This window comes from Brassica napus, chromosome A1, assembly GCF_020379485.1.
Source record: "Brassica napus cultivar Da-Ae chromosome A1, Da-Ae, whole genome shotgun sequence".
Taxonomy (NCBI): Eukaryota; Viridiplantae; Streptophyta; class Magnoliopsida; order Brassicales; family Brassicaceae; genus Brassica; species Brassica napus.
In genome coordinates this window covers 30,567,380-30,589,533 of record NC_063434.1, presented here as the reverse complement: position 1 = coordinate 30,589,533, position 22,154 = coordinate 30,567,380, and the positions used below count along the sequence as shown (strand labels likewise).

General features: G+C 37.6%; 7 protein-coding genes and 2 non-coding genes across 11 annotated transcripts; 3 read left to right on the top strand and 6 right to left on the bottom strand.

Moving 5' to 3' along the window:
* The first annotated feature begins 126 nt into the window (after nucleotides 1–126).
* On the top strand, nucleotides 127–1,355 carry LOC106387275 (thioredoxin F-type, chloroplastic-like). Its single transcript, XM_013827102.3, has 3 exons — nucleotides 127–751; nucleotides 881–980; nucleotides 1,083–1,355. Exons 1-3 carry the CDS (start codon nucleotides 453–455, stop codon nucleotides 1,227–1,229), a joined length of 546 nt encoding a protein of 181 aa, XP_013682556.2. The 5' UTR covers nucleotides 127–452; the 3' UTR covers nucleotides 1,230–1,355.
* Nucleotides 1,356–1,697: 342 nt separating this feature from the next.
* On the bottom strand, nucleotides 1,698–1,779 carry TRNAS-AGA. Its single transcript has one exon. It is a non-coding gene; the product is annotated as a tRNA-Ser (tRNA).
* Nucleotides 1,780–1,845: 66 nt separating this feature from the next.
* TRNAS-AGA lies at nucleotides 1,846–1,927 on the bottom strand. Its single transcript has one exon. It is a non-coding gene; the product is annotated as a tRNA-Ser (tRNA).
* Nucleotides 1,928–1,982: 55 nt separating this feature from the next.
* LOC106387277 (beta-catenin-like protein 1) lies at nucleotides 1,983–4,955 on the bottom strand. The gene is made up of 8 exons (XM_013827103.3): nucleotides 3,726–4,955; nucleotides 3,554–3,638; nucleotides 3,361–3,457; nucleotides 3,109–3,172; nucleotides 2,973–3,029; nucleotides 2,748–2,785; nucleotides 2,577–2,658; nucleotides 1,983–2,309 (listed from the first exon to the last, which is right to left on the bottom strand). The coding sequence occupies exons 1-8, from the start codon at nucleotides 4,815–4,817 to the stop codon at nucleotides 2,220–2,222; spliced, it is 1,605 nt and encodes a 534-aa protein (XP_013682557.2). The 5' UTR covers nucleotides 4,818–4,955; the 3' UTR covers nucleotides 1,983–2,219.
* Nucleotides 4,950–6,645, top strand: LOC106387280 (protein LEAD-SENSITIVE 1). The gene is made up of 2 exons (XM_048777285.1): nucleotides 4,950–5,203; nucleotides 5,728–6,645. Exons 1-2 carry the CDS (start codon nucleotides 5,110–5,112, stop codon nucleotides 6,480–6,482), a joined length of 849 nt encoding a protein of 282 aa, XP_048633242.1. The 5' UTR covers nucleotides 4,950–5,109; the 3' UTR covers nucleotides 6,483–6,645.
* Nucleotides 6,610–8,542, bottom strand: LOC106387279 (WAT1-related protein At3g02690, chloroplastic-like). Its single transcript, XM_013827105.3, has 7 exons — nucleotides 7,883–8,542; nucleotides 7,747–7,794; nucleotides 7,545–7,667; nucleotides 7,314–7,463; nucleotides 7,064–7,235; nucleotides 6,904–6,964; nucleotides 6,610–6,836 (listed from the first exon to the last, which is right to left on the bottom strand). Exons 1-7 carry the CDS (start codon nucleotides 8,477–8,479, stop codon nucleotides 6,734–6,736), a joined length of 1,254 nt encoding a protein of 417 aa, XP_013682559.2. The 5' UTR covers nucleotides 8,480–8,542; the 3' UTR covers nucleotides 6,610–6,733.
* Nucleotides 8,543–8,662: 120 nt separating this feature from the next.
* Nucleotides 8,663–10,846, top strand: LOC106387281 (tyrosine--tRNA ligase, chloroplastic/mitochondrial). 3 transcript variants are annotated; one of them, XM_048777282.1, is made up of 3 exons: nucleotides 8,757–8,786; nucleotides 8,996–9,068; nucleotides 9,213–10,846. In XM_048777282.1, exon 3 carries the CDS (start codon nucleotides 9,268–9,270, stop codon nucleotides 10,777–10,779), a length of 1,512 nt encoding a protein of 503 aa, XP_048633239.1. In that variant the 5' UTR covers nucleotides 8,757–8,786; nucleotides 8,996–9,068; nucleotides 9,213–9,267; the 3' UTR covers nucleotides 10,780–10,846. The 3 variants fall into 3 exon arrangements, with proteins under 3 accessions (XP_013682563.2, XP_013682565.2, XP_048633239.1); XM_013827109.3 differs by lacking the exon at nucleotides 8,996–9,068 and having other exon boundaries at nucleotides 8,663–8,786; XM_013827111.3 differs by lacking the exon at nucleotides 8,996–9,068 and having other exon boundaries at nucleotides 8,744–8,830.
* A 4,705-nt stretch (nucleotides 10,847–15,551) lies between these two features.
* On the bottom strand, nucleotides 15,552–17,529 carry LOC106387282 (pentatricopeptide repeat-containing protein At3g02650, mitochondrial-like). The gene has a single exon (XM_013827112.3). The coding sequence runs from the start codon at nucleotides 17,448–17,450 to the stop codon at nucleotides 15,768–15,770; it is 1,683 nt and encodes a 560-aa protein (XP_013682566.2). The 5' UTR covers nucleotides 17,451–17,529; the 3' UTR covers nucleotides 15,552–15,767.
* A 486-nt stretch (nucleotides 17,530–18,015) lies between these two features.
* On the bottom strand, nucleotides 18,016–20,698 carry LOC106385220 (putative UPF0481 protein At3g02645). The gene is made up of 2 exons (XM_013825162.3): nucleotides 20,476–20,698; nucleotides 18,016–20,302 (listed from the first exon to the last, which is right to left on the bottom strand). Exon 2 carries the CDS (start codon nucleotides 19,719–19,721, stop codon nucleotides 18,156–18,158), a length of 1,566 nt encoding a protein of 521 aa, XP_013680616.2. The 5' UTR covers nucleotides 19,722–20,302; nucleotides 20,476–20,698; the 3' UTR covers nucleotides 18,016–18,155.
* Between the last annotated feature and the right edge of the window lie 1,456 nt (nucleotides 20,699–22,154).

Below are 22,154 nucleotides of genomic sequence, written 5' to 3'. Positions count from 1 at the left end.
TAATAAAAGTAATTTTAAAAACATACTGTGTGATAATTCAACCATCTCGAGCTGTAGGTATTTGTATTTGAGTCTGATAGCTATATTTCTCTGTTAAGCAATACAATAATTCATTCTTATATGGAAAAAAGTTTTTTAAAAATATATATATATATTCAACCTCATTTCTTCAATTTTCATTATTTGAGGGATAGAATCGTCAATTGTCAGGAAAATATAAAATATCCATCGTAATTCTCTCGGAGAATCTACACCTCCCGTTTAGTTATCACGAAAGCGATTGAACTGACATAAATACCCCCGAATATTCTTGTTCATCCGGAGAAGCTTGAGGCTACAATCGTCTTTTACGCTGTACATAAATAAATTAATTAGCTCAATCCGTTGAGACCGCACACCGAAGACAAGCTGATCAACTTCTTTTCCGACACTCTTTTGACGAAACTCAAACAATGCCTCTGTCTCTGCGTCTCGCTCCATCTCCGACTGCTTTAGCTCCGACAACCGGCGGATTTAGTCCTGCGAGAAAGCAGTGTCGTATCCCTTACTCCGGCGTGGCGACGACAACGACGAGGATTGGTTTTTGCTCATTGGATTATGTGAAAAGGGGAGACTCCTCTGTGGTGAGGTGTAGCTTAGAGACCGTGAATGTCAGTGTTGGTCAAGTGACGGAAGTGGATAAGGATACCTTCTGGCCCATCGTTAAAGCCGCCGGTGAAAAGATTGTGGTACTTGACATGTACACTCAATGGTATGTCACTATATGGTTCTTGAAGTAGCTAGAGCTCAATTTATTGTTGAGTCCATCTATGGATGCTTTTAGTTTTAATTATTATTAATCTTGTTGTTGGTTCAACTAAAGAGATATTTACTAATACAGGTGTGGTCCATGCAAAGTGATTGCTCCTAAATACAAAGCTTTATCGGAGAAGTATGATGACGTTGTGTTTCTAAAGCTTGACTGCAACCCAGAGAACAGGGTTTGGCTTCTGCCTCCTTAAAAAAATTATTTCTCCAAACCAGTGTCTTGCTCTTGTTATTGATTCACTATGGAACTCTGTTTTTTAATTGTTTGGTGGCAGCCATTGGCAAAGGAGCTAGGAATAAGAGTGGTTCCAACTTTTAAAATATTGAAGGATAACCAAGTGGTGAAGGAAGTTACGGGTGCCAAATATGATGATCTGGTTGCAGCCATTGAAACAGCAAGGTCTGCTAGTTCTTCGGGATGAACCGATCCCCATTGTCCTTTACTTGTAATATGGCTGTATCAATGTAGCAAACTCTTTGTTGGTGTGACTCTGCTTTTGTATGTGTAAATGTTTTCAAGAAATATGATGATCAAAATATATATTCCATATGCTGTGCATAAGCATCTGCAGAGAAAAAGGGAAGATCCAACAGTTTGCATACGCAGTGCAGTTTCGACCGTTAACTGTGTTTGCAGCTGCCAATATCAACTGCACGTGGCAAATAGAGGCTATAGGCTTTCCAGAGCTTGAAAACTCATTACTAAATCTAACGCAAGTGCTCTAAGAAATCTTATCTTAAAAATACATAATTTCAAAGAGACTGAGTACTCTCTAAGTCTAACAAGGCCTTATTAAATGTGCTACAGACAAAGTTTATCCTAACTCTCAAGTCAAGTGAATGAACGCGCTTCATAGTTAAAAGGACTCAGGATTCAAAAAGAACAAAATCGTGAACGGCAGGATTCGAACCTGCGCGGGCAAAGCCCACATGATTTCTAGTCATGCCCGATAACCACTCCGGCACGTCCACTCTTGTTGTCTCTTCTGGTACACGCATAAAAGATCTACATCATAAGTATTTAAATAAAAGGCAAAACGTGAACGGCAGGATTCGAACCTGCGCGGGCAGAGCCCACATGATTTCTAGTCATGCCCGATAACCACTCCGGCACGTCCACTATTGCGTATTGAGCTATAAAGCACTTGAAAGATGTTTCACACTGACAACATCACTTCGTAAACATGACAGAAACTGCCCCTTTGAGTGATTTTAAGTCAGAGAAAATTGTTGGATTTGAAAGGGTTACAAATACACTAAAAACCCAAAACAGTCATCTACTTTGTGACCAACAATGACTATTTGCTCATCCTCGGTTTAAATCTTGTTGAGAGAAAAAAAAAACAGAAGTCTCTCTGGTGCCAATACATATTGGAATCTGACATGAAGCCATCTTCTTTCTTGCTCTAACATCACATTGCAGATATGAACAACTGGATTCTCGCCTGTCCTCGTTCCTTCTCCTCTGCTCCTTCAACATCTCCAAGGTTGTCATGATATTCCTGTCAAAAGGCTTACTCATGTTAGCAACAGCGAGCAACAAGGAAAAAGATAAAGCTGCGCGCATAGAGTGCATGAAAAACAAGATGGTATGACAATGTGAGATTGAATTTTCACATCTTGCGCAAATGTTCGAGTTCATACGCCATTTCAACATCTATTAGTAGCGAATCCGTTTTGGGTTTCAGTGAATCATTTTCTCCACATTAAGTTTAAATAAAAAAACATAATTGCTGTAGAGACTACTTTAAGGTGACAGAATAGAGAACCTGAAGTATCTCCTTGACGTCGTCTTTACTTAGCTTTTGTTGCTTCAACAGCAGCTCAATCCGCGCTCTCATTCCAGAATGCCTACATAATATAAAATGATTACAAATATAGTATTCCTGAAACTAAGCTTAGGAATGCATTTTATGGGTGTTTTAACGGATGGTACTTACTCAGAACACCAAATATGTCCCAGAATAACAGCAACAAGCTGCAATTTCAAAGTTGACATTGCTCAGAATTAAGAATAAATAGATAAACGAAGGTCTAAAATGATTTTTTTTTAAGAGAGTAGAGGCTTGTATAAGTGTGTCATGAAGCCCATGTACACACATTAGGTACATTTGCATCCGCAGATGATACAGACATGAAAATAGATAAACTAAACTTAGTCGAACCTGAAGACTGTAGAGGCCTGATTCTAGCTTTCGGTTATATTTTTCATCTTCATCCAACTGTAAAGTGGAATCAGTTCATCAAGAGATTCAAGAAAGGAATGAAAACACAAAATATATTGAGGAGAAAGTGAATCACCTCAAGGTCATCAAGCTCAAGCTGGTCTAACCTCTCGGCCTCTGATCTAACTCTATCAGAGTATCTGCCAAGTACAAAGACACAGCTACGAGATAAGTACTAGAAAATGGTTATTGCACTTCAGAAGATATGGACTATTTCATCAGATGCTCTTTCACTAGATATATAACAAAGCTATCACAAAGGACTGAGGCCTCTTTCATCAGATGCTAAAAATGGTTTAAGTGAAGATTATCAGAACACTTATATTACCTTATGTATAGTTCCATAAGGCGGTCAATCTTCTCATACTCATTCTCAACGAACTTGCTCAACAAACGGTCTCTTCTAGAACCCCTTAAAATCCCAGCTGAATGATACAATTAAAGAAACCAAAGACTTAGCATCAAGAACATGAAAAGAACTCACTTTGTAATTACAACGAACATATCACTTGTCTTCTTACCAAATAATGACGCAACCAGCGAAATAACCCGCTCCTCTAACTCCTCCTTATAACGCTCCCTCTTAATCCTCTTGTTCAGCGGAATCTAAACACTAAACACCATTAAACCACTAGCGAGATAGCAAAAATGCTCAGTAAAAATAAGAAACGGGATTGAAAGCGAAAGACTTGCCTTACCCATGAAGGCAGCAAAAGCTGTTTTCAACCCCATAACATCCACAAACCTCTCACACGCCGGCGGATAATTAGTCATGGCGAAGTCAAGCGCCCGAATCGCAGACCCGTACGCATACTTCTTCTGCTTCATAATAATAATCATCAACTCCACTCCCTCAGCGTTCACAAACCTCTCCTTATTCTCCAACGGCATCAATAAACAGCACAAGACATCAAACAGATTCTCCAACATCTCCTCCTCATCAGGAGTCTTCGGATCCTTCGACTTATACATCGCCACACCTTCCAGCACAGCATCCACACCGTTCATCTGCCCCAACCGTTTCTGATTCGCCGTGCTATTCTGCAACAGAATCGCAAGAATCTCGGAAGCATACTGCTTGATCCCTTCGAAGTCTCTCACTTTAATCTTCAGGACAAGCCACCGTAACAGCTTCGTACGCTCGCACACCATCTCAGCTACAGCTGGCTTCACCTCAACAAGATTCTCAATAACCGTCAACGTCGCGTATATAGCCGCGGCCTCATCCGGATCCCCTTCCGATAACCGGTTCATGTTCTGAACCAAGAGCTCTAACACATTGTTCTCAACCAGCGCGTCCACCAACACGCGCGCCGGCTCGTCGTTATCCTCCAACGCGTCTTCGTCGGTTAGATCCTGAAGGAGCTGAACGACGTCGTTCGCTATATCCGCGTTCTCGTGCGAGAGGAGGTTCACGATCGAGGGGACGGTGTTGGACGCGACGAGCTCCGGGTAAAGCTCCGGGGCTCCGGCGAGGATCTTGAGCTTTTGGAGCTCGTCGTGCAGGTCGACTTCTGAGTCGGCGAACTTCTCGGGATTCTCGACGTACTTGAGGCGAGCGGCGATGTTGTCTCGGAGGCGCCGCTCGAAGGAGAGGACGAGCTTTTTTAGGGTTTTGAGATCGACGGCTTCGACTTGGTGGTGGGAGGATTTCTCGAGCTCTTCGAGGAGGGAGAGATCTACGGCGTTGGTGGGTTCGTATCCGTCTGAGGCTCGATACGACGGCGGAGAGTTGGGGCCGGCGTCGATCGCTTTCCGTTTTCTGGCGTGGTTGGAGACTTCCATGGCTAACTAGCTAGAGTGAAAATCTCTAACAAGAGTTTTTTATTTAAGAGAGTGGAAGTTAATGGGCTTTGGGCTTTTTAGTAAAGGCCCATCTACATATTGTTATTAAACGGTGTCGTTTTAAGAAAGAATAATTTTGAAAATTTTAATGAAGAAAGAATAGAAAAGCCCCACACACAAAGCAAAGTACGATCGCTTTCTCTCTCCCTCTCCGTCTCCGCCGTCGCGTAATCCCTAATAGTTTCTGATTCTCTGTTCGTCGGCGGCGAGGTTTTGGGGGGAAGGGAAGAGAATGGGGTTTCTATCCAACAAGATTGCCAGAGATGAAGTGAAACCAGGCGATCACATCTATTCATGGCGTCAGGCCTATGTCTACGCTCATCACGGTATCACGATCTCTCTCTTTCGTTACAGATGCGTACAATGTACTACATGCTAAATGATCCAATTGAAACTGTAGCTGCGTCAATTGTAGATTAAGTGATGAGATTCGCGAAAGCTTTTCAAATTTGGGGGAAGAATAGTTATATGAACTTTCTGATTCGATTCGTTGATATGAATGTTAAAGTGATCCTTTGATCATTGTAAGGGAATGTGAATGGTATAGCTAACTTCTCTTTTGTTGTTTTAGACTCGATGAGGCTCAAGGCTCATAGCTCATTCTGTAGACTCCAACGATGCTATGATTTGGAGTCCATTTAGCTGTGTGTATTTAGATGAATAGGCCTGAAGTGAATCCTAGTGTGTTAAGAGGAACAAGTTTGAAGTTTTGCTCATGCTATATTGTTTTTGGCGCAGTCTTATTTAACTTCCCCTTGGAATCATTATGTTTATAGATAAAAGTGTTGCTTTAGACTAATAAGATCGTTTTGGGAGCTTTTCTTCTTTGTGATGTGTGTGTGATTTGTAGGAATCTATGTGGGTGAAGGACAAGTCAACCATTTCACTCGTGGGGATGGTCAAGAGACTGGAACCGGGACTTTCTTAGACAATCTCATTGTCAGTTCATCCCTTAATCACGGGGACACCCCGTGTCCTAACTGTGGTGATAGAACCAAGGTTGGTGGTGTGATCTCTTCCTGTCTCGACTGCTTCCTCGCTGGAGGTGATCTCTACGTCTTCGAGTACAGTGTCTCTCCCGCTATCTTTCTCGCCAAGCCTCGAGGCGGCACTTGCACAATAGGAGCTTCGGATCCTCCGGAAGAAGTCATCCACCGTGCGAACTTCCTCTTGCGAAACGGTTTCGGCGTTTACAATGTTTTCAAGAACAACTGCGAGGATTTCGCCATCTATTGCAAAACTGGTTTGCTGGTGGCGAACACTGACGTGGGAAGGAGCGGTCAAGCCGCTTCGATTGTTGCAGCTGCCAGCGTTGTGCTCTCTTCGCCACTCAGGTTTGTAGCGGGGTTTGGTAGTTTGGCTGTGGCGGGATATGGGATGTACTGCGCCAGTCGTTTGGTTTCAGACATTGGCATGCGATGGGATGTGAGCAAGGTGCCTGTGGAGAGACTAGTTGCTGATATGGATGATCTGGCTGGGATGGAAACTAAACCGGAGGAGAGACTAGTTACTGATATGGCTGGAATGGAAACTAAACCGGAGGAGAGACTAGTTGCTGATATGGCTGGGATGGAAACTAAACCGGAGGAGAAAAAGACGAGTTAACCGGGAATTACGCAGACGACTGGTCTGTGCTTGGGACTATGATCGAACTCTGATTGTAATTCTTGTGAACTAAGATCATATGCTTTCTGTTGTATCGAATTGTGCAACTATATTTCTTATGTTAATATGATGAAACCTTAATTAAAGGTGTTTACTGGACTAATGATTGTTCACTTAACTATATATACAAATATAATCGAACGTAATGATGTTTTAACATTCATAAGAAGCTTTGAAAACTTGAGAGTGTATCAGTCGTTGCCTTCTGGAAAGTTGACCAAGTATATAGCGACCAAAGTGACGGCTGCTCCGACCAGTTGCAACGAGGAGAAAGTCTCATCAAGGTACAGATACCTGTTTCAGAACCAAACATATCAGAATACGATCCAAAGACTGATAAGAAAGAACCATGTGGCCTTACCCAAAGATTGATGCAAACATTGGTGTCAAAAAGGTGAGTGAGCTGAGTTTAGTCAAGCTTCCTGCAAAGAGAGAGAGAGAGAGAGAGTCATTATAAAAGCATCAAAGACCTGAAACATAAAGCAGCCATATACTATCAAGAGAAGGCAGCAAAATAGAACCTTTAGTAGCGCTGTAGAAGTAAACACCGTAGCTAACCGCACTGCCAAATATAGATGTGTAGAGAAGTGCTATGATATCATTTGTGGATAGCTCTTGAAGACTGCCGTTGAAAACCGGGTCCTGGTTTATAACTGATATCGCCAGAAGAGGAAGGCCACCGATAACCATATGCTGCAGATAAAGTTTAGGACATGTTCAGTTTAGTTCCTGTAAGGATAACTCTGAGAGACAAGGACAAAACATCATTACCCAGCCGGTTGCCATAATTGGATCAGAGTATTTTGAAACCCATCGAACCATCACGGTACCAATAGCCATACTCTGAGCTGCAAGAAGCATCCACCACTCTCCACTTCCCCACAAAGAAAAGCTATTACCATCTGAGGTAACTGATGGAACCTGTAGTAAACCAGACTTATCCTCAACTTGTAACAACACTATCACGCTACCAGCTCGGTCTTGATTAGTAAAATGGTATACCTCAAGAAGCAAAAGTCCAGCAACTCCAAGAAGCAAACCTCCAGCTCTCACTATTCCAATGGACTCACCAAATAAGAAAGATGCTAATACAGCTACAGTCAGTGGCTGTGAATCAATTATAACCTACACCAAAGGAAAGTCTCAACCTTTTAGTCATCTCAGGACAAGAGAACAAGGTAGCAAAGAGAGAGAGCTTCCTTACACTTCCTAAACCAGCAGAAGTCCTCTGTAATCCTTGAGCAAGAAATCCCTGAACCATCACCATTATTATAATAATTATTATTATCATTATTAGTATTATTATTATTATTGTTCAGACAATACTTAATAAGGCAGACCTGGAAACAAGTAGCGTCCACAAGAGCAAAGAGAGCAATAGAGAGCCAAGCATCGAACCCCTTAGGCAAAGGCCTCCCTCTGTAAACCGCAAACGCAACCAACAACAAACCGGCCGGAATTAACCGGAACGCAGCGACAAAAAAAGGACCGGTTATCGGCAACACTTCCTTCATCGCCACCATCGCCGTTCCCCAGAAAAAGAATGGCGAGATCAGAACCGCCCATTCGAGCAACGATCCGTCTCCTCCGCTCAAGATTCCGGAGCTCCGATTCTCCTCCTCCTCGTCTTCTTCTCCTCCGGTGTAGACGCACTCCACGTCTGATCCCATTCCCACGCACTCTACAGAGGACTCGATCTCCTCTGCGTTTTTGCTGCTCGTGGTGCTTCTCCGGACGATGGAGTCTCCATGGACTCGACGTTTGGTGATCAGAGTATGATGCTTCGAGTCGAATCCGATGTGTCGCAAAGGTTTAATCGAAGAGTTCAAATTCGCTCGTCTAGTAAGAGACAAGCAAGAGTTGGGAGATGTAAAGAAGCATCTAGAAGAATAAGGAGGAGAGGGAGAAGAGGCGATGGCTGACCATGGCCACTCCATTGTAAGCTGAAGAAGAGAGAGAGAGAGGATAAAAGTTTGGTTCTTTTCGAGTTTAACAGACAAGTAACGACCACATGTTTTTTTTTTTTTTTTGAGAAAATATCCAATTTTTATTTTCATCAGAGAAACATGTAAATAAATATTTTATTCACTCAGTGGAACGACAAAATTAAATTTTAAAAAAGCAGACCGGTTTAGTATGTCTGAATTTAGACCGGAGATTAATCGGTTTATCATGTTTCTCAAAGCATTGTGTGTAGCAAAGCAAAGGTAGAAAACAAAATCCATTCCCAGAGCTACAAAACCAGTAAGCACTTTGCTTCTCAAAGTTTGATTCTTTATCCATTTTAGGTGTGTGTTATGCAATATATATATATTAATTTGTTCGTTCCTCTCAAGTAGTTTCTTTGGCTCTGTTCTTGGAATGCATTAGTGTGTGACAGTGTGAGATGCAATGATGATTCCTTTATACTTCTTGGTGTAATCTTTTGGGATTCCTTTGAATTTTTTTTACAGTTTTGGAGATTGAACGATAGTGTTCCCAGGTTTTCATGGAGTAATGTGGGACTGTATTGTCTATGCCCATAAGGTGTTCGTCAAATTGACTGCCTGAGAATTGTTTTTTTTTTGCAGCTAGCTTTGTTTCCCTATCAAATCAAATAGTCTAGTTACTTGCACAGAGATCGTTAATTCACCATTTTTTTAGCTGATGGTGTTTCTATTTAATGTTTAGTTGTAGGTAACAGCTCCTCTGTTCAAGAAAGGTATCATCATCATATGATAAACCTATGGCATATACAACAGGAATGACGCTTGCTTCAAGGAGTCTCATCCCTATTTGTTCAAAAACCTTCTTATCTCCCTTGCGTGTGGCTTCTTTACTCAGTTTTCCTGAGAAATCCTCCACTACTTTCTTCAGAAGGCACCAAATTCATCACCTTTTCTCCACGTCTACAACTCCTCTGTTCTCACCTGTTAAGTGTTCAACTCTTGAGACAGAAGTTCAAGCTGTTTCTCGCCCTAATGTAGTCGATATACTCCAAGAGAGAGGACTCCTGGAGTCAGTCACCAGCGAGAATCTCAGGTCTGCTTGTTCTGATCCCAACGTAGCTCCTCTAAAAGTCTACTGCGGGTTTGATCCAACGGCTGAGAGTTTACACTTGGGTAACCTGCTTGGTATCATTGTCCTTTCTTGGTTCCAGAGATGTGGACATCAAGCCGTTGGTTTGATCGGTGGCGCCACTGGACGGGTTGGTGACCCATCTGGTAAAAGCCTAGAAAGACCTGAGCTTGACGCCCTTACATTGGAGAAAAACATCGCCGGGATTAAAAACATCCTCGTCAAGATTCTTGGTGGCAATGCTAGCTCTTATGTGATTTTTAATAACTATGACTGGTGGAAAGATATGACCATGTTGGACTTTCTGAAAAAGGTTGGTCGGTTTGCGAGGGTTGGAGTAATGATGGCGAAGGAGAGCGTGAAGAAGAGATTGGAATCAGAGCAGGGGATGAGCTACACCGAGTTCAGCTATCAGTTACTGCAAGGCTATGACTTTGTTCACTTGTTTGACAAGGAAGGGGTCAATGTTCAGATAGGTGGGAGTGATCAGTGGGGTAACATAACAGCTGGAACTGATCTGATCCGTAAGATTCTCCAGACTGAAGACGCTGCTTACGGGCTAACGTTTCCTCTCCTGCTGAAAAACGACGGGACGAAGTTTGGAAAATCGGAAGATGGAGCCATCTGGCTATCTCCTTCCATGCTATCACCTTATAAGTTCTATCAGTACTTCTTCTCGGTTCCAGACGTTGATGTCATACGCTTCTTGAAGACGTTAACTTTCCTGAGTTTGGATGAGATAAAGATGGTGGAAGATGAAATGAGGAGGCCTGGTTATGTCCCTAACTCAGCGCAAATGAAACTTGCTGAAGAAGTAACCAGATTTGTGCATGGCGAAGAGGGTTTGAAGGAAGCCATCAAAGCAACAGAGGCTTTAAGACCAGGAGCAGAGACAAAGCTTGACTGGAACTTGATTGAGAGAATTGCAGAGGATATACCAACTTGCTCACTGCCTATTGATAGAGTCTCGGGTGTTTCCATTGTGGATGTGTCTGTTTCTGCGGGGTTGTTTGAGAGCAAGTCTGCAGCGAGGAGAACGTTGAAGCAAGGTGGGGTTTATATGAACAATGAGAGAGTTGATAATGAGAATAAGAGAGTTGAAGAAGAAGATATTGTTGAAGGGAAAGGTCTTGTTCTCTCTTCAGGCAAGAAGAACAAAGTGGTCATCAGAATTTCCTGAGTTTTTATAGTTTTATAAAAGGATCTGTATTATTTATTATGCTTTTTAATTGAATTAGCATTGTATCTTTAATAAGTTTACTAGAAATTGACCCGCACGCCCGTGCGGGTGTTAATTTTTACTTTCTTATAAATCGATATTTTATTTTTATGATTAGTATTATATATTTTATATGTATCATAATATAATTAATTGCATAAATACTTTTAGATTTCTATACATCATAATCGAACCTGAATCAAATAGAGTAATATGATTACTTTTGGTTATTTGGTTATTTTTAGTTTAATTTGAATTCAACATACCCGAATTGAATCTGTTAATATTCTTACTTTTCATACAAATATCCGTACCGGCGTCAAATACATTAGTTTTTGGATATTTGTAGGTTTGTATATATCAAGACTGAATTCATCTGGACCCGATTCGAAACACACATGAAAATTTATAATACCGAAATGAAGTCTAGTTTCAAAACTCAAAAAGCATGATAACCCACAGAAATAACTCGTAGCTGAATAGTTATCCGAATGTCCATGTCTAACCGATACATAAGTAAATAAAAAAAATTGTTAACCATTTTGAATTCTTATCACAAATAGAGTGGTTTCATTCAAATATGTCGAATTATTATAGTTAATATGTAAATAATCCTGACAAAATATTATAGTAAATATAATTAATGAGATAGTTAAAAAGTGAGAAAATGAATGTAAAAGATAAAATAAAAAAATTGAAAACAAATAAGTTTTGTTTTTCATGTCACTATTATATATCATATATATGTCATCATATAATTAATCATATTTTATATGTACCATAATATAAGTAATCATATAATTAATATTATTTTATACATACCATCATATAAATAATCACATATATTATATTTATAAACTTAATATGAAATATAAAAACCATAATTTAAGTTGGTGTTTTTAATTAAGTTATGTATTGTATTTTTCTTATATATAGTGAAAATATTTTTTAAATGGTTATTGGAAAATATTTTAGTAAATTTTTTAAAATATATATATATTTGAATCAATTATTTATATAAATTAATTTTAAATTATTATTTTGATTTGAATTTTGTATAGAAATAATTAAAATTGAGAAAAATGAATGTAAAAGATAAAATAAAAATTGAAAACAAATAAATTTTGTTTTGTACTTCTGTAATAAATGATATTAACTTATTTAGTAAATATAATAAATGAAGAGTTAGAATTGATTAACAATATAATAAAAATCTTTTAAAAAATCAATTAAGATAAGCAAGTATTATTTTCTACTGCTATCCATGTTTCCAAACAATTCTCATTTATACTACTATCCATGTTTCCAAACAATTCTCATTTATACTATTATCCAAGTTTCCAAACAACTCTCAAATGTACTTCAGTTTTAATAATATAGATAGTAAATATAATAGATGAAGAGTTAGAATTGATTAACAATATAATAAAAATCTTTTAAAAAATCAATTAAGATAAGCAAGTATTATTTTCTACTGCTATCCATGTTTCCAAACAATTCTCATTTATACTACTATCAATGTTTCCAAACAATTCTCATTTATACTATTATCCAAGTTTCCAAACAACTCTCAAATGTACTTCAGTTTTAATAATATAGATGAATCGGAAACTACTTTATGATGAAAAATCATCTATTGAAAACCATAAAAGCTTATTGGAGAACAAACAAGGCATTGTCTGGAGTTTCAAACCAAGAGAAAACATCTTCAAAAGCTATTCCAGATTTGATAGAACAAATGGGAAAATATCAAATCTGAGCTCTAAGCTGCAGCAAGTAGATTAACATCTTCGGTTACCTTGCCTTCAGTTTGCATCCAAGGAATACACTAAAGGCGCAATACCATTTCACTTTTATCGAAGCAAATGTATTTATACAATTGAACATTCCTGAATTTCTATTTTACTCAGAATACATTTATAGATTCATTTGTTCCTTCTAAAAACAATAGGGAATAATAAACCAACACATTGCACTAATAGTTTAGCCTTAATATTGCTGAAACTAATCCCTTAGATTAGTTCTTAAATCGTTTGATATGTGTGTATTTCATTACATATATTTTGAGAATCTTATGGGTACACAAAATATTCTAAAATTGTCTTACGAGTATAAATAAAGAGAATTTATATTCCAATAACATTAGATATTAATAGAATTGTTGAATCCATGATAAGTAAACTTTTTCAATAGCAAAGGTTTGCGAATGAAACTAAAAATTATCATCCTAATACAATAAAATTTATTTAGATTTTTAAAATTCATAAACTAATAACAATGAAATTTCAAAATTTTATAATTCTTCTAAAATTATTTTACCTATAATCCTTCCTTAGTTGGCAAGTTGGTTTCAAATATCTATAAATTGGGAAAGAGAATTCTGAAAGTTGAATTTATTGATATTTGAGTTTGTTTTTTTAAGTGGAACCAGAAATAGATAAATAAACATAAGGTTGCTATATTTTAACTAAAATTGTAAAATACATCCAATTTATACATATGTATATAAGTATTCACTATTATACATATTGTATAGATGATAGCATACTATTCCTATCAATGGTAACTTAAAAAAAAAAAATTTAAAGTGATAGTGTGTAGTATTTGTACAATCCAAAAATCTCTAATCAATTTTGATTATCAAACATGTGAGCTTATTGTGAATGCAAATGATTCCATGATTCAAAGCAAATGATTCTATGATTCAAAGCAAATGATTTTATGCTACTGCTGGTTTATGCTGTCTGGTTTGATTGAGTTTGAGTCATTTTTGCAGATGTGTTCACAGAAACTTACTGTAGGGAAGGAAATCATGAAGAGTGACGGTGCTTCTGATGGTGGTTCGGATGGAGGTGACAAGAAGGAGAAGACCTTTGCTGAAGAGACTCAGGCCATCCAAGAAAACATCTGGAATGGTTTCTTCCGTTGGTTAGGGAAGAAATCACATTGGTTTGTATCCAAGTTGGGTTATCTAGTAACCAAGTTCTTTGTTGCAAGAAGAATCTTCTTGAAATTCACCCACTGGCAAATGGTAGATTCTCGGGGACATTAGGTTTTCAGCAACGAAAATGTTGTCAAGACCATTGTCGAGTTCTTGTCTTCACAGACAGCAACGTTGAGCATGACAGTTTTTGATAACAAAAAAAACCTTTTATTTACTATGTGTCTTTGCTTGCAAAGATTTGTAGTTGTTGGATCTTGTTTCCATGAAACAATGAGTAACTTTTGCTATATTTTGCTATACTGGTGTTAATGTAGTAAAATGGAAGGTATCAATCCCAATCAATGAATTAGTCCACTAATCACTCTGAATATTATTCTATTGCAAGTGTGGCTAACGGTAACTTTCAAAGAGGTTTAAGAGGTGGTATGTCTTGTTTGATTCCAAAGTTAGACATCAACTGCTGGAGCGCTACAACTCATCAAAGATGCCACTGTGAACGCTTGTGTGTTACTGTGTTAGGAGGAACAAGTTTGAAGTTTTGGTCATACTCTATTGTTCTTAGCGCACTCTTCTTTAACTTCCTCTTCGAATCATCTTATATATTAAAACAGAAGTCACAACATTGATTCATGTGTAATTTTTTTTTTAAAATGAACCTAATGAACACATTACTAGAAAGTCATGTTACATTTAATATTTAATCTTATCATTTAAATTTAAGTGGGCTTACCAGAAATTTTTATTGTGTTATTAATAATTGGATTTAAACAATGGATGATCAATTGGATTTATAGATAGTATAAATTAGATAGATATAATTTAATGTTTTAATATTATACCTCCATATGTTAAATATTTAAATATTTGTCGATGTTAATTTTTAAAATTATACAGATTTTTTTAAAATAACAAAAAATCATATTATTTAACAATGATTAATCTTTACTACCTTAAACCAATGAAAACAAATTTTAAACTATATATTTTAATTTTAAAATTAAAAAAATTAAATGTTTAATTATTTACTCGATGATATAAATCTATGAAGCAAAAACTTTAATTTTTTTAAAACTTTCTAAATTTGTGAAATGTTACAATATCTTTGAATATGACAATAAAACAATATTTTACAAATCTTTTTATATATATAGTTATGATTTTAATAATGAAATAATAATCTGAAAATATATATATAATAAAATACAAATACATGTGAAAGTTTGAAACAATCTATTCAATAAAAAAAATATATTGTAAACTTATTATGTTTTAAAAATTGATAGACTTATATATATTATAATATATACCAATTTAGATTTGAAAATAAAATATTTACATAAAAATAAATGAAAACAAAAACCCGCGCAGTTGCACGGATCGAGATCTAGTTACCATTATAAATAAAGTGTGTCTTTTAGCCTAATAAGATGTTTTTGGGATCTTTTCTTCTTTGTGATGTAATATATTTTCTTCGTATGTGTGTGATTTGCAGGGTGAAGGACAAGTCAACCATTTCACTTGTGGGGATGGTCAAGAGACTGGGACTTTCTTGGACCAGCTCATTGTTAGTTCAGCCCCTAAGCATGGAGACACCGCATGTCCTAACTGTGGTGAGAGATCCAAGTTTGGTGGTGTAGTCTCTTCCTGTCCTGACTGCTTCCTGGCTGGAGGTGATTGATCTCTACGTCTTCGAGTACAGTCTCTCCCCGCTATCTTTCTTGCCAAACGTCGAGGTGGCACATATAGAATAGGTATTAGTATTGATTATTGAATCATTAATAAGTTTATGAATTTAAAACTGTTTGATTATATATAGTGACAAGATCGAATTTATAACTAATTATGATGAAAAACATTGCTTGATGATGAGTACTGTGATTGCAACACCATAAAAGCTTATTGGAGAACAAACAAGGCACTGTCTGGAGTTTCAAACCAAGAGAAAACATCTTCAAAAGCTATTCCAGATTTGATAGAACAAATGGGAAAACATCAAATCTGAGTTCTATGCTGCAGCAAGTAGATTAGCATCTTCTGTTCCCTTGCCTTCCGTTTGCATCTCTTTAACTGCTCTTATCAGCCCCTGAGTAATAGCATTCAGATGCAAACCCTTCTGCTTCATCTCCTCAAACAACATCTCTGCTTTCTCCCAATCCAAAGCTTTGAGGCAGAACGACTGAATCAGCTTACTATACTCATCAGCACTAGGCTTCACACCGAAACTCTCCATTTCATTCAAAAGCTTAAGAGCTTCGTCATACTCTTCAATCTTGCAGTAGCCTCTGATGAGTGAGTGATACATCACAGGACTGAGATTCTTATGTTTCTTTTTCGCTTCCGCTAGAATTTCTCGAGCGTCATTTATCATCCCTCCTTTAGCATAACCGCTAATGATGACAGTGTAAGTGTACACATCTGGTTTCAAACCTCTACTCTCCATCAACTTCAAAACCTCTTTGGCTTCATCTAGATCTCCACTCCTCGAACAAGCGTGCACAATCAAATTGAAAACTGCATTCCCAGGAGCAGGTCCTTTAGAGATCATATCCAGGACCAAACCTTTAGCGTCTTTAACATTCTTCATCCTGCATAAACTCTGGACCACATCAGAAAACGGTTTGATCCCCTGTCGCCTAGCGTCTCCAGATAAATCACTCAACAGCTCCTGAGCAAACCCAACAGTCCCATCATTCTTGCTCAGCGCACTTATCAGAGTAGCAACAGATCTAGAAGGAGGCAACTTCTCCTTCGCCTTGGCCAGTTCGTAAACCGAATAAGCCTCCTCAGCCTTCCCTTCCTTACAAAACCAAGTAATGATGTTACCGATCTGGTCTCCCTCTGGTAACACACCACTCTTGAGCATCTTCTCGCACACAACGCACGCCCATTCCATAAACGACCGCTTACAAAGCGCCTCCAGTGTTACATAATAAGTCTTCGCATTCAAAGTAAAGCCAAGCTCCTCGGTTTTACTAAACACATCAAACGCAGCTTTGGACTTGCCAAGCTTCCCAAACAAATCTATCAGATCATTCATTATCTCAAGATTCAAAACAAGGCTACTCTCACTCTCACTAATCTCTTTAACCAAATCCCACAAAGCGTAAGCATCCAACCTACGTCTATCACCAGAGACTACCACAAGGAGAGACTCTAAAAGCGATGTGGTGACATTAATCTCTTCTTTCTTAGTTGCCCACTTCAGAAACCTAATCAAGTTCTTACCTGAGATGCCTGGAGATTCAAACACTCTGGACACAAGAGCTGAGTTCAAATCGAGATCTAACGCCTTCAGACCAAACTCCAAAGCTTCCTCATCGCTTCGTAACAACGACAGCAAAGATTCGAACTTTTCCTCGTCGAATTGGCTCACCTCCTCAGCTACAACGGACCCATCTCCAGAATCTTCGACTGTAGCAACGTTAGACTCTCCATCTTCACCATTCACATCAAAATCGCCACTTTCGGAAAGCCCTAAACCGGGAGGATTCGATTCTTCGTGGGTAAGCTCTGCGGATGACGAGATTGGGATCTCATCAGTGGAGAAGAACCTGAGGCTTCTGGGTGAAGCATTGCCGGGAGACTCGGCGTGTGCGAATCTGGAAATGGATGTTGGCGATGGAGTCTTCTTCGTGGAGATTCGAGTAAAGGCGAGGTTTTGCGATCTCCGCAACACGGATCTCAACATTTCTGCTTTCTCTCTCAGAGACTATCTTCAAGCTGCAGTTTCTGATTCTAAACCCAAAAACCCTATTCTCTATCTCACAATGTTGATTTTAAGCATTACTTTATTTGAGGAGATAATTGGAATAAATTACAAAATAGAGGACCTTAATTGCAAATAGAAAAATACTTTCAATAACAACGAGAAGCAAGCACACTACAAAACCATGCTGGTTTGGTTTCAGTTGTTTACATGGTTAGACATAGCCACATAGGCATGTGGGATTCGGATAGTTTGGGTAAGTTGGTTTTCGGTCGGTTCGATTAAACATTAATCTTTACCGAATTAATCCAAAATAAAATTTGATTTGATTTGGTATCTAATTACTTCGGTTTTGAAAGTCTTAGCAAAGTTTTTAATTCATTTGATCAAATTTTGATTAAATATCGATTAGTTCTTCTAGAAATTTAATTACTTCAGTTAGTTCAAGTTTTTGGTATGATTTAGCTATTCATTTTTTTGTTTTAAAAAAATTAAAATAAATGATTGCCGAACCGAACCGAACCGAACCAAAAACATATATTTTTAGAAAACTTATTGAATCAAACCAAACTCCTAACTGAATTAACCGAACATTTTGGTTCGAATTGGCGAGTTTGGCCAAATCAAAAGAGAACCACAGTAAACCAAACCAAATCCAAGTCACATCGTCCCCAAATGCAATTACACCTAACCGGTTCTCAACCCAAGCAGCCTCAACGAGCTAAACACCAACGAGAGCACTTGCAACGAAACCAAAATCAACAACAAAACCGCCGCCAAAAACGCAAAAATCTTCCAAGAACCATAAACATAAACCTCAACAAACCTCCCAATCTTAACCTTCCACCGACCGGTATAATACCGGTTCACATCCTCAATAGTCTTATCCAAGAACCCAACTCTGGTCAGCCTCACAGATTTGCTCATACCATTCCACATCTCCGCAGCTTCTTCATCGCTCTTGAGACGGCTCACTAGAACGCCTTGCTCTCTAAGCAACCTAACGTCTTCCTCCGAATCGATGATTCCGTTTATCAGCTCCGTGTAGCGAGTGAAGACCAACGGTCCTCCCGAAGTGTTGGAAGCTTCGTAGGCCACGAGGTTTCGAAGAACGGTCTCCGTGTTGATGTCTAGGTTTATCACAGGGAGGTGGAAGTGGCCTGAGTTTGAGTCGAATGAAACGGTCGAAACGTTGCCGTTTTGTGTTGGTTTGAATTTAACTCCTGCTTTGTGGAGTTCGGAGACCGATGGGATTGTGAGTTCGGAGACTAGAGGAGGCTTTTCGATGTCGAGAACAGAGACCGTTGGTGATGTTTCTTCGTTTTCTTGTCTGGTGAAGAGATAATTCAGAGCGATGAATCCTGGAAGATTTGATATGATTCGCATGGGAAGTCTCAAGATGACATCAGCAGGTCTAGACGCGAAGACCCTTTTGAATTTAAGCTTCATCTCTCTCAGAAGCTTACATCCTCTGTTTTCGCCTTCTCTGTTTTCTTCTTCTTCGTCCTCTTCTTCGATTCTTGGAACGATCATCTGATACAAGAAGTCTAGGATATGGTTATACTCGTGAATCTGAGCCTTCAGAATCTGATCATTTTCGAATTTGATCACGAGAGGAGAGAGATCTCTGCAGAGTCCCGTGAGAACAGAGACCAACAGAGCATCAGCTGATTCCGTCGATTCGAGCTGAACTTCAAGCGTTTTCCTCAAAACGAACAACGGGATTTGATTCTCTAACATCATCACATCTCTAAGAATCTCGTTATGACCAACTCTGTTAATCAAAGTCTCGACCTTTCCGAAACCGTAATAAACCTTAAGAAACTCGATCAAGAACGAAGAGTCTATCGCCATTATCCACAGCAGAGTCTCCTCGCTCAGCGCTATGTACTTGTGATAGCAAGCTCTGATCTTGATCTCCAATGATTGCAGCTTCTCGACGAGGTCGTGGAACCTGAAAGATTTGGAGTTGTTTCGAAATTTTCTAGCGATCGTTAGTTTGTACCTCTCTGTTTCGTGAAGCTCTGGTTTGAGACAGTGGTACGGTCCGATGGAGACTCGCTGAGGTGTGTATGAGTCTCGATGGGTGCACATTAGTGCTTTAGGGACGGTGAAAATGCTGACTGTGACTTGTTCGAGAGGGTGGTCTTCGAGCTCTGCGTCGAGAGATTTTCTGACGTTGATGACCCATCGAGACTCGTCGAAGTTATGTTGATGTGTGGTAGATGAATCAGTTGGTTTCTTTGGGAACATGATCTTTGAAGTTTAACAAGATCGTGAGTATAGTCTTTCTTCTTCTTTTAATGTGAGAGAGTAACGTTTTGATTTGTGCGTTTGCAGTTATGGTTTCATCTAATAAGACTTTACTCTGTTTCAATTGTATTAAAACGTTCTTTTTAAGTTTCATCTTTGTTAAAACGGTCACTTTTGGTTGGTTGTTACTTGAACAAGAGGTTTAAATTACAAACCATTCTTTGCTTATTAAGTACTACTGATACAACAAAAATAGAAAAGCAAACTCGTAAAGTCTTTGTTCTTGGTAACCAGACATTATCACTAGGAACACTCAAAACACCATTTTATGGTCTTCGACTAACTCAAAACAAGAAACATAACTTTTATCTACAGTGTTCCGTATAAAACAAAAACATATTCAAATGAACTTTCGTGGTCTTAAGACTGGAACGTCATCGGTGAAGATGTTTTTATGGCTTACTCGGGGATTATTTGAACGTCATCGACCAAAAATCCAGCTGAATGGTACGTTTTTGGCTGCTTCCTTGAGCTCTCTCTTCAATTTTGCGGATTCTTGCAGGTAATCCACAGACAAAGTCCTGTCAAAGTCAGAATTCAAGTTCATGTCTCGATTAAAAACACAAAACAGACCAAACAGTGCAGCTAATATAGTATTCATGACCAAAAGAAAACATTCTATAAGTAGAGAGACTGAGAAGTATTCATCATAAGCTGATAGGTTTCATCACAAGTTTAATGATGGTAATTTTACCTGAGCCTTGTGTCCTTCACTAGAAAGGCCTGACAAAGTCTCAACGTCCCACCGTTCAACAAGAAACTCCAGAATATCAGCATAGTCCTTGGCCGAGTAGACACCAAGCCTCTGGGCAGCGGTTGAGAAGTGCGCAAACAGGCTATCATCTTGGCCATATCATACATTAAATGCGCAGGCATTGAGATCTTTTTCTTCTTTTCCTAATTATTCGTTTTTTAAAAGGTTATAAATCCTCATTTTATCCCCATGAATTTACATGACAAAATTATAAATTTAGATATAAAAAAGAAAGAAAAAAGTTTATACATATGTCCCCATCCCACACTATTATTATTCATTAATAAACTAGATTTTAACCCGCACGTTCGTGCGGATATTTTTTTTCATTTTATAAATGCATTAGATATTATTACAAATGTTTTAAATATAAAATTTTTATTTTAGTATTTTTTTTTTTTTTGAATTTAATGTTAAATTGAATTCAAAAAAAGAAAATACCGTTACAAGTTTGTTTTTCGTACTTTGCTACTCCCTTTTAAACAGAAAACTCAAAAACTCAAGAACATCTCCTCTTTACAATCAATCTATCTGTTCGAAAACCAGGATTGAAGCCCACCCTCAAGCTTCTTATCATTCCTCCTCTGAGCTATCGAAAATCTGTTTCGCATAGTTTTCTCAAACAATTTGGCTAAGAGATCAGGGGGGGAAGCTGTCTCTCCATGTCGTCTTCTGTTTCTTTCCCTCCAAATTCCATGAACCGATACCTGGAATAGATATCTGATAGTGAAGAGTTGAAGCTTATCTTGCTTCTCATCCATTAAGACCCTTATTATCTCAGACCAGTTTGATGTGTATCTCTCCCTCATTTTTTATTTTAGTATTATATATTATGTAACTCTATAATATTATTGTTTATACATTTTACTTTGCTATTAATGTTGAATACATTTTACTTTGCTATTAATGTTTATTTCTTACTTATATATTTTTAGATACAATAAAATAACAATATGAAATAGTCAAATAGAAAACCTCCTTCAATATTATTTTTGAGTTTGATATATATTATTTTAGTATTTTACAGAATTTAAGTAAAAACAAATTGTTTAAATATTATAGCCCTATTGTTTTTTTTTGGAACACATAGCCCTATTATTTTAGTAAATTTTATACATAGTAGCATCTATCATATTATTTTACTAAATTTTATTGATATAAGATATTTTTTGGATGCTATGATATTAAGTTTTTTTAATTATATTTTCAAAATATTTGATTGCTTTAATTTTTACAACGTATATAGTTTGTTTTTTTCCGTGGTGCATTTCAAAAAGTTATTCTTTATTTTCTGTGATTTAATATTTTGTAAAATTTGAAATATTATCATTTCGAATTTGAATATTTATTTTCAAAATTTATATTTTGTCAAGTAAACTTTGAAAAATTACAGTACTATATTTGAGTTTGGAAGATTACATTTTGAATTTGTTTATGTTACTACATTAATACACTAATTTATAATAAAAAATATTTAAATTTTTGGTGATATTTTCTAAATTTTCTCAATAGATTTTGTTATAATTAAGAAAAGTTACAATTAAAATTTGATTTGAACTACTAAAATTTCATAGTTTTCTAATAACATTCTAATAACATATTTTTAAATAATATATGAA

What these genes read in the sequence shown, in the direction of transcription:
- LOC106387275 (XM_013827102.3), top strand. Translation starts at nt 453, where the DNA reads ATGCCTCTGTCTCTGCGTCTCGCTCCATCTCCGACTGCTTTAGCTCCG. An exon ending in CTTGACATGTACACTCAATG is followed by an intron (nt 752 to 880) that starts GTATGTCACTAT and finishes TTACTAATACAG; the next exon opens with GTGTGGTCCATGCAAAGTGA. An exon ending in ACTGCAACCCAGAGAACAGG is followed by an intron (nt 981 to 1,082) that starts GTTTGGCTTCTG and finishes GTTTGGTGGCAG; the next exon opens with CCATTGGCAAAGGAGCTAGG.
- LOC106387277 (XM_013827103.3), bottom strand. Translation starts at nt 4,817, where the DNA reads ATGGAAGTCTCCAACCACGCCAGAAAACGGAAAGCGATCGACGCCGGC. An exon ending in CAGGCCTCTACAGTCTTCAG is followed by an intron (nt 2,786 to 2,972) that starts GTTCGACTAAGT and finishes TTGAAATTGCAG; the next exon opens with CTTGTTGCTGTTATTCTGGG. An exon ending in ACGTCAAGGAGATACTTCAG is followed by an intron (nt 2,310 to 2,576) that starts GTTCTCTATTCT and finishes GCCTTTTGACAG; the next exon opens with GAATATCATGACAACCTTGG.
- LOC106387280 (XM_048777285.1), top strand. Translation starts at nt 5,110, where the DNA reads ATGGGGTTTCTATCCAACAAGATTGCCAGAGATGAAGTGAAACCAGGC. An exon ending in CTATGTCTACGCTCATCACG is followed by an intron (nt 5,204 to 5,727) that starts GTATCACGATCT and finishes TGTGATTTGTAG; the next exon opens with GAATCTATGTGGGTGAAGGA.
- LOC106387279 (XM_013827105.3), bottom strand. Translation starts at nt 8,479, where the DNA reads ATGGAGTGGCCATGGTCAGCCATCGCCTCTTCTCCCTCTCCTCCTTAT. An exon ending in CTTCTGCTGGTTTAGGAAGT is followed by an intron (nt 7,668 to 7,746) that starts GTAAGGAAGCTC and finishes CCTTTGGTGTAG; the next exon opens with GTTATAATTGATTCACAGCC. An exon ending in CAATTATGGCAACCGGCTGG is followed by an intron (nt 7,236 to 7,313) that starts GTAATGATGTTT and finishes CTTTATCTGCAG; the next exon opens with CATATGGTTATCGGTGGCCT.
- LOC106387281 (XM_013827109.3), top strand. Translation starts at nt 9,268, where the DNA reads ATGGCATATACAACAGGAATGACGCTTGCTTCAAGGAGTCTCATCCCT.
- LOC106387282 (XM_013827112.3), bottom strand. Translation starts at nt 17,450, where the DNA reads ATGTTGAGATCCGTGTTGCGGAGATCGCAAAACCTCGCCTTTACTCGA.
- LOC106385220 (XM_013825162.3), bottom strand. Translation starts at nt 19,721, where the DNA reads ATGTTCCCAAAGAAACCAACTGATTCATCTACCACACATCAACATAAC.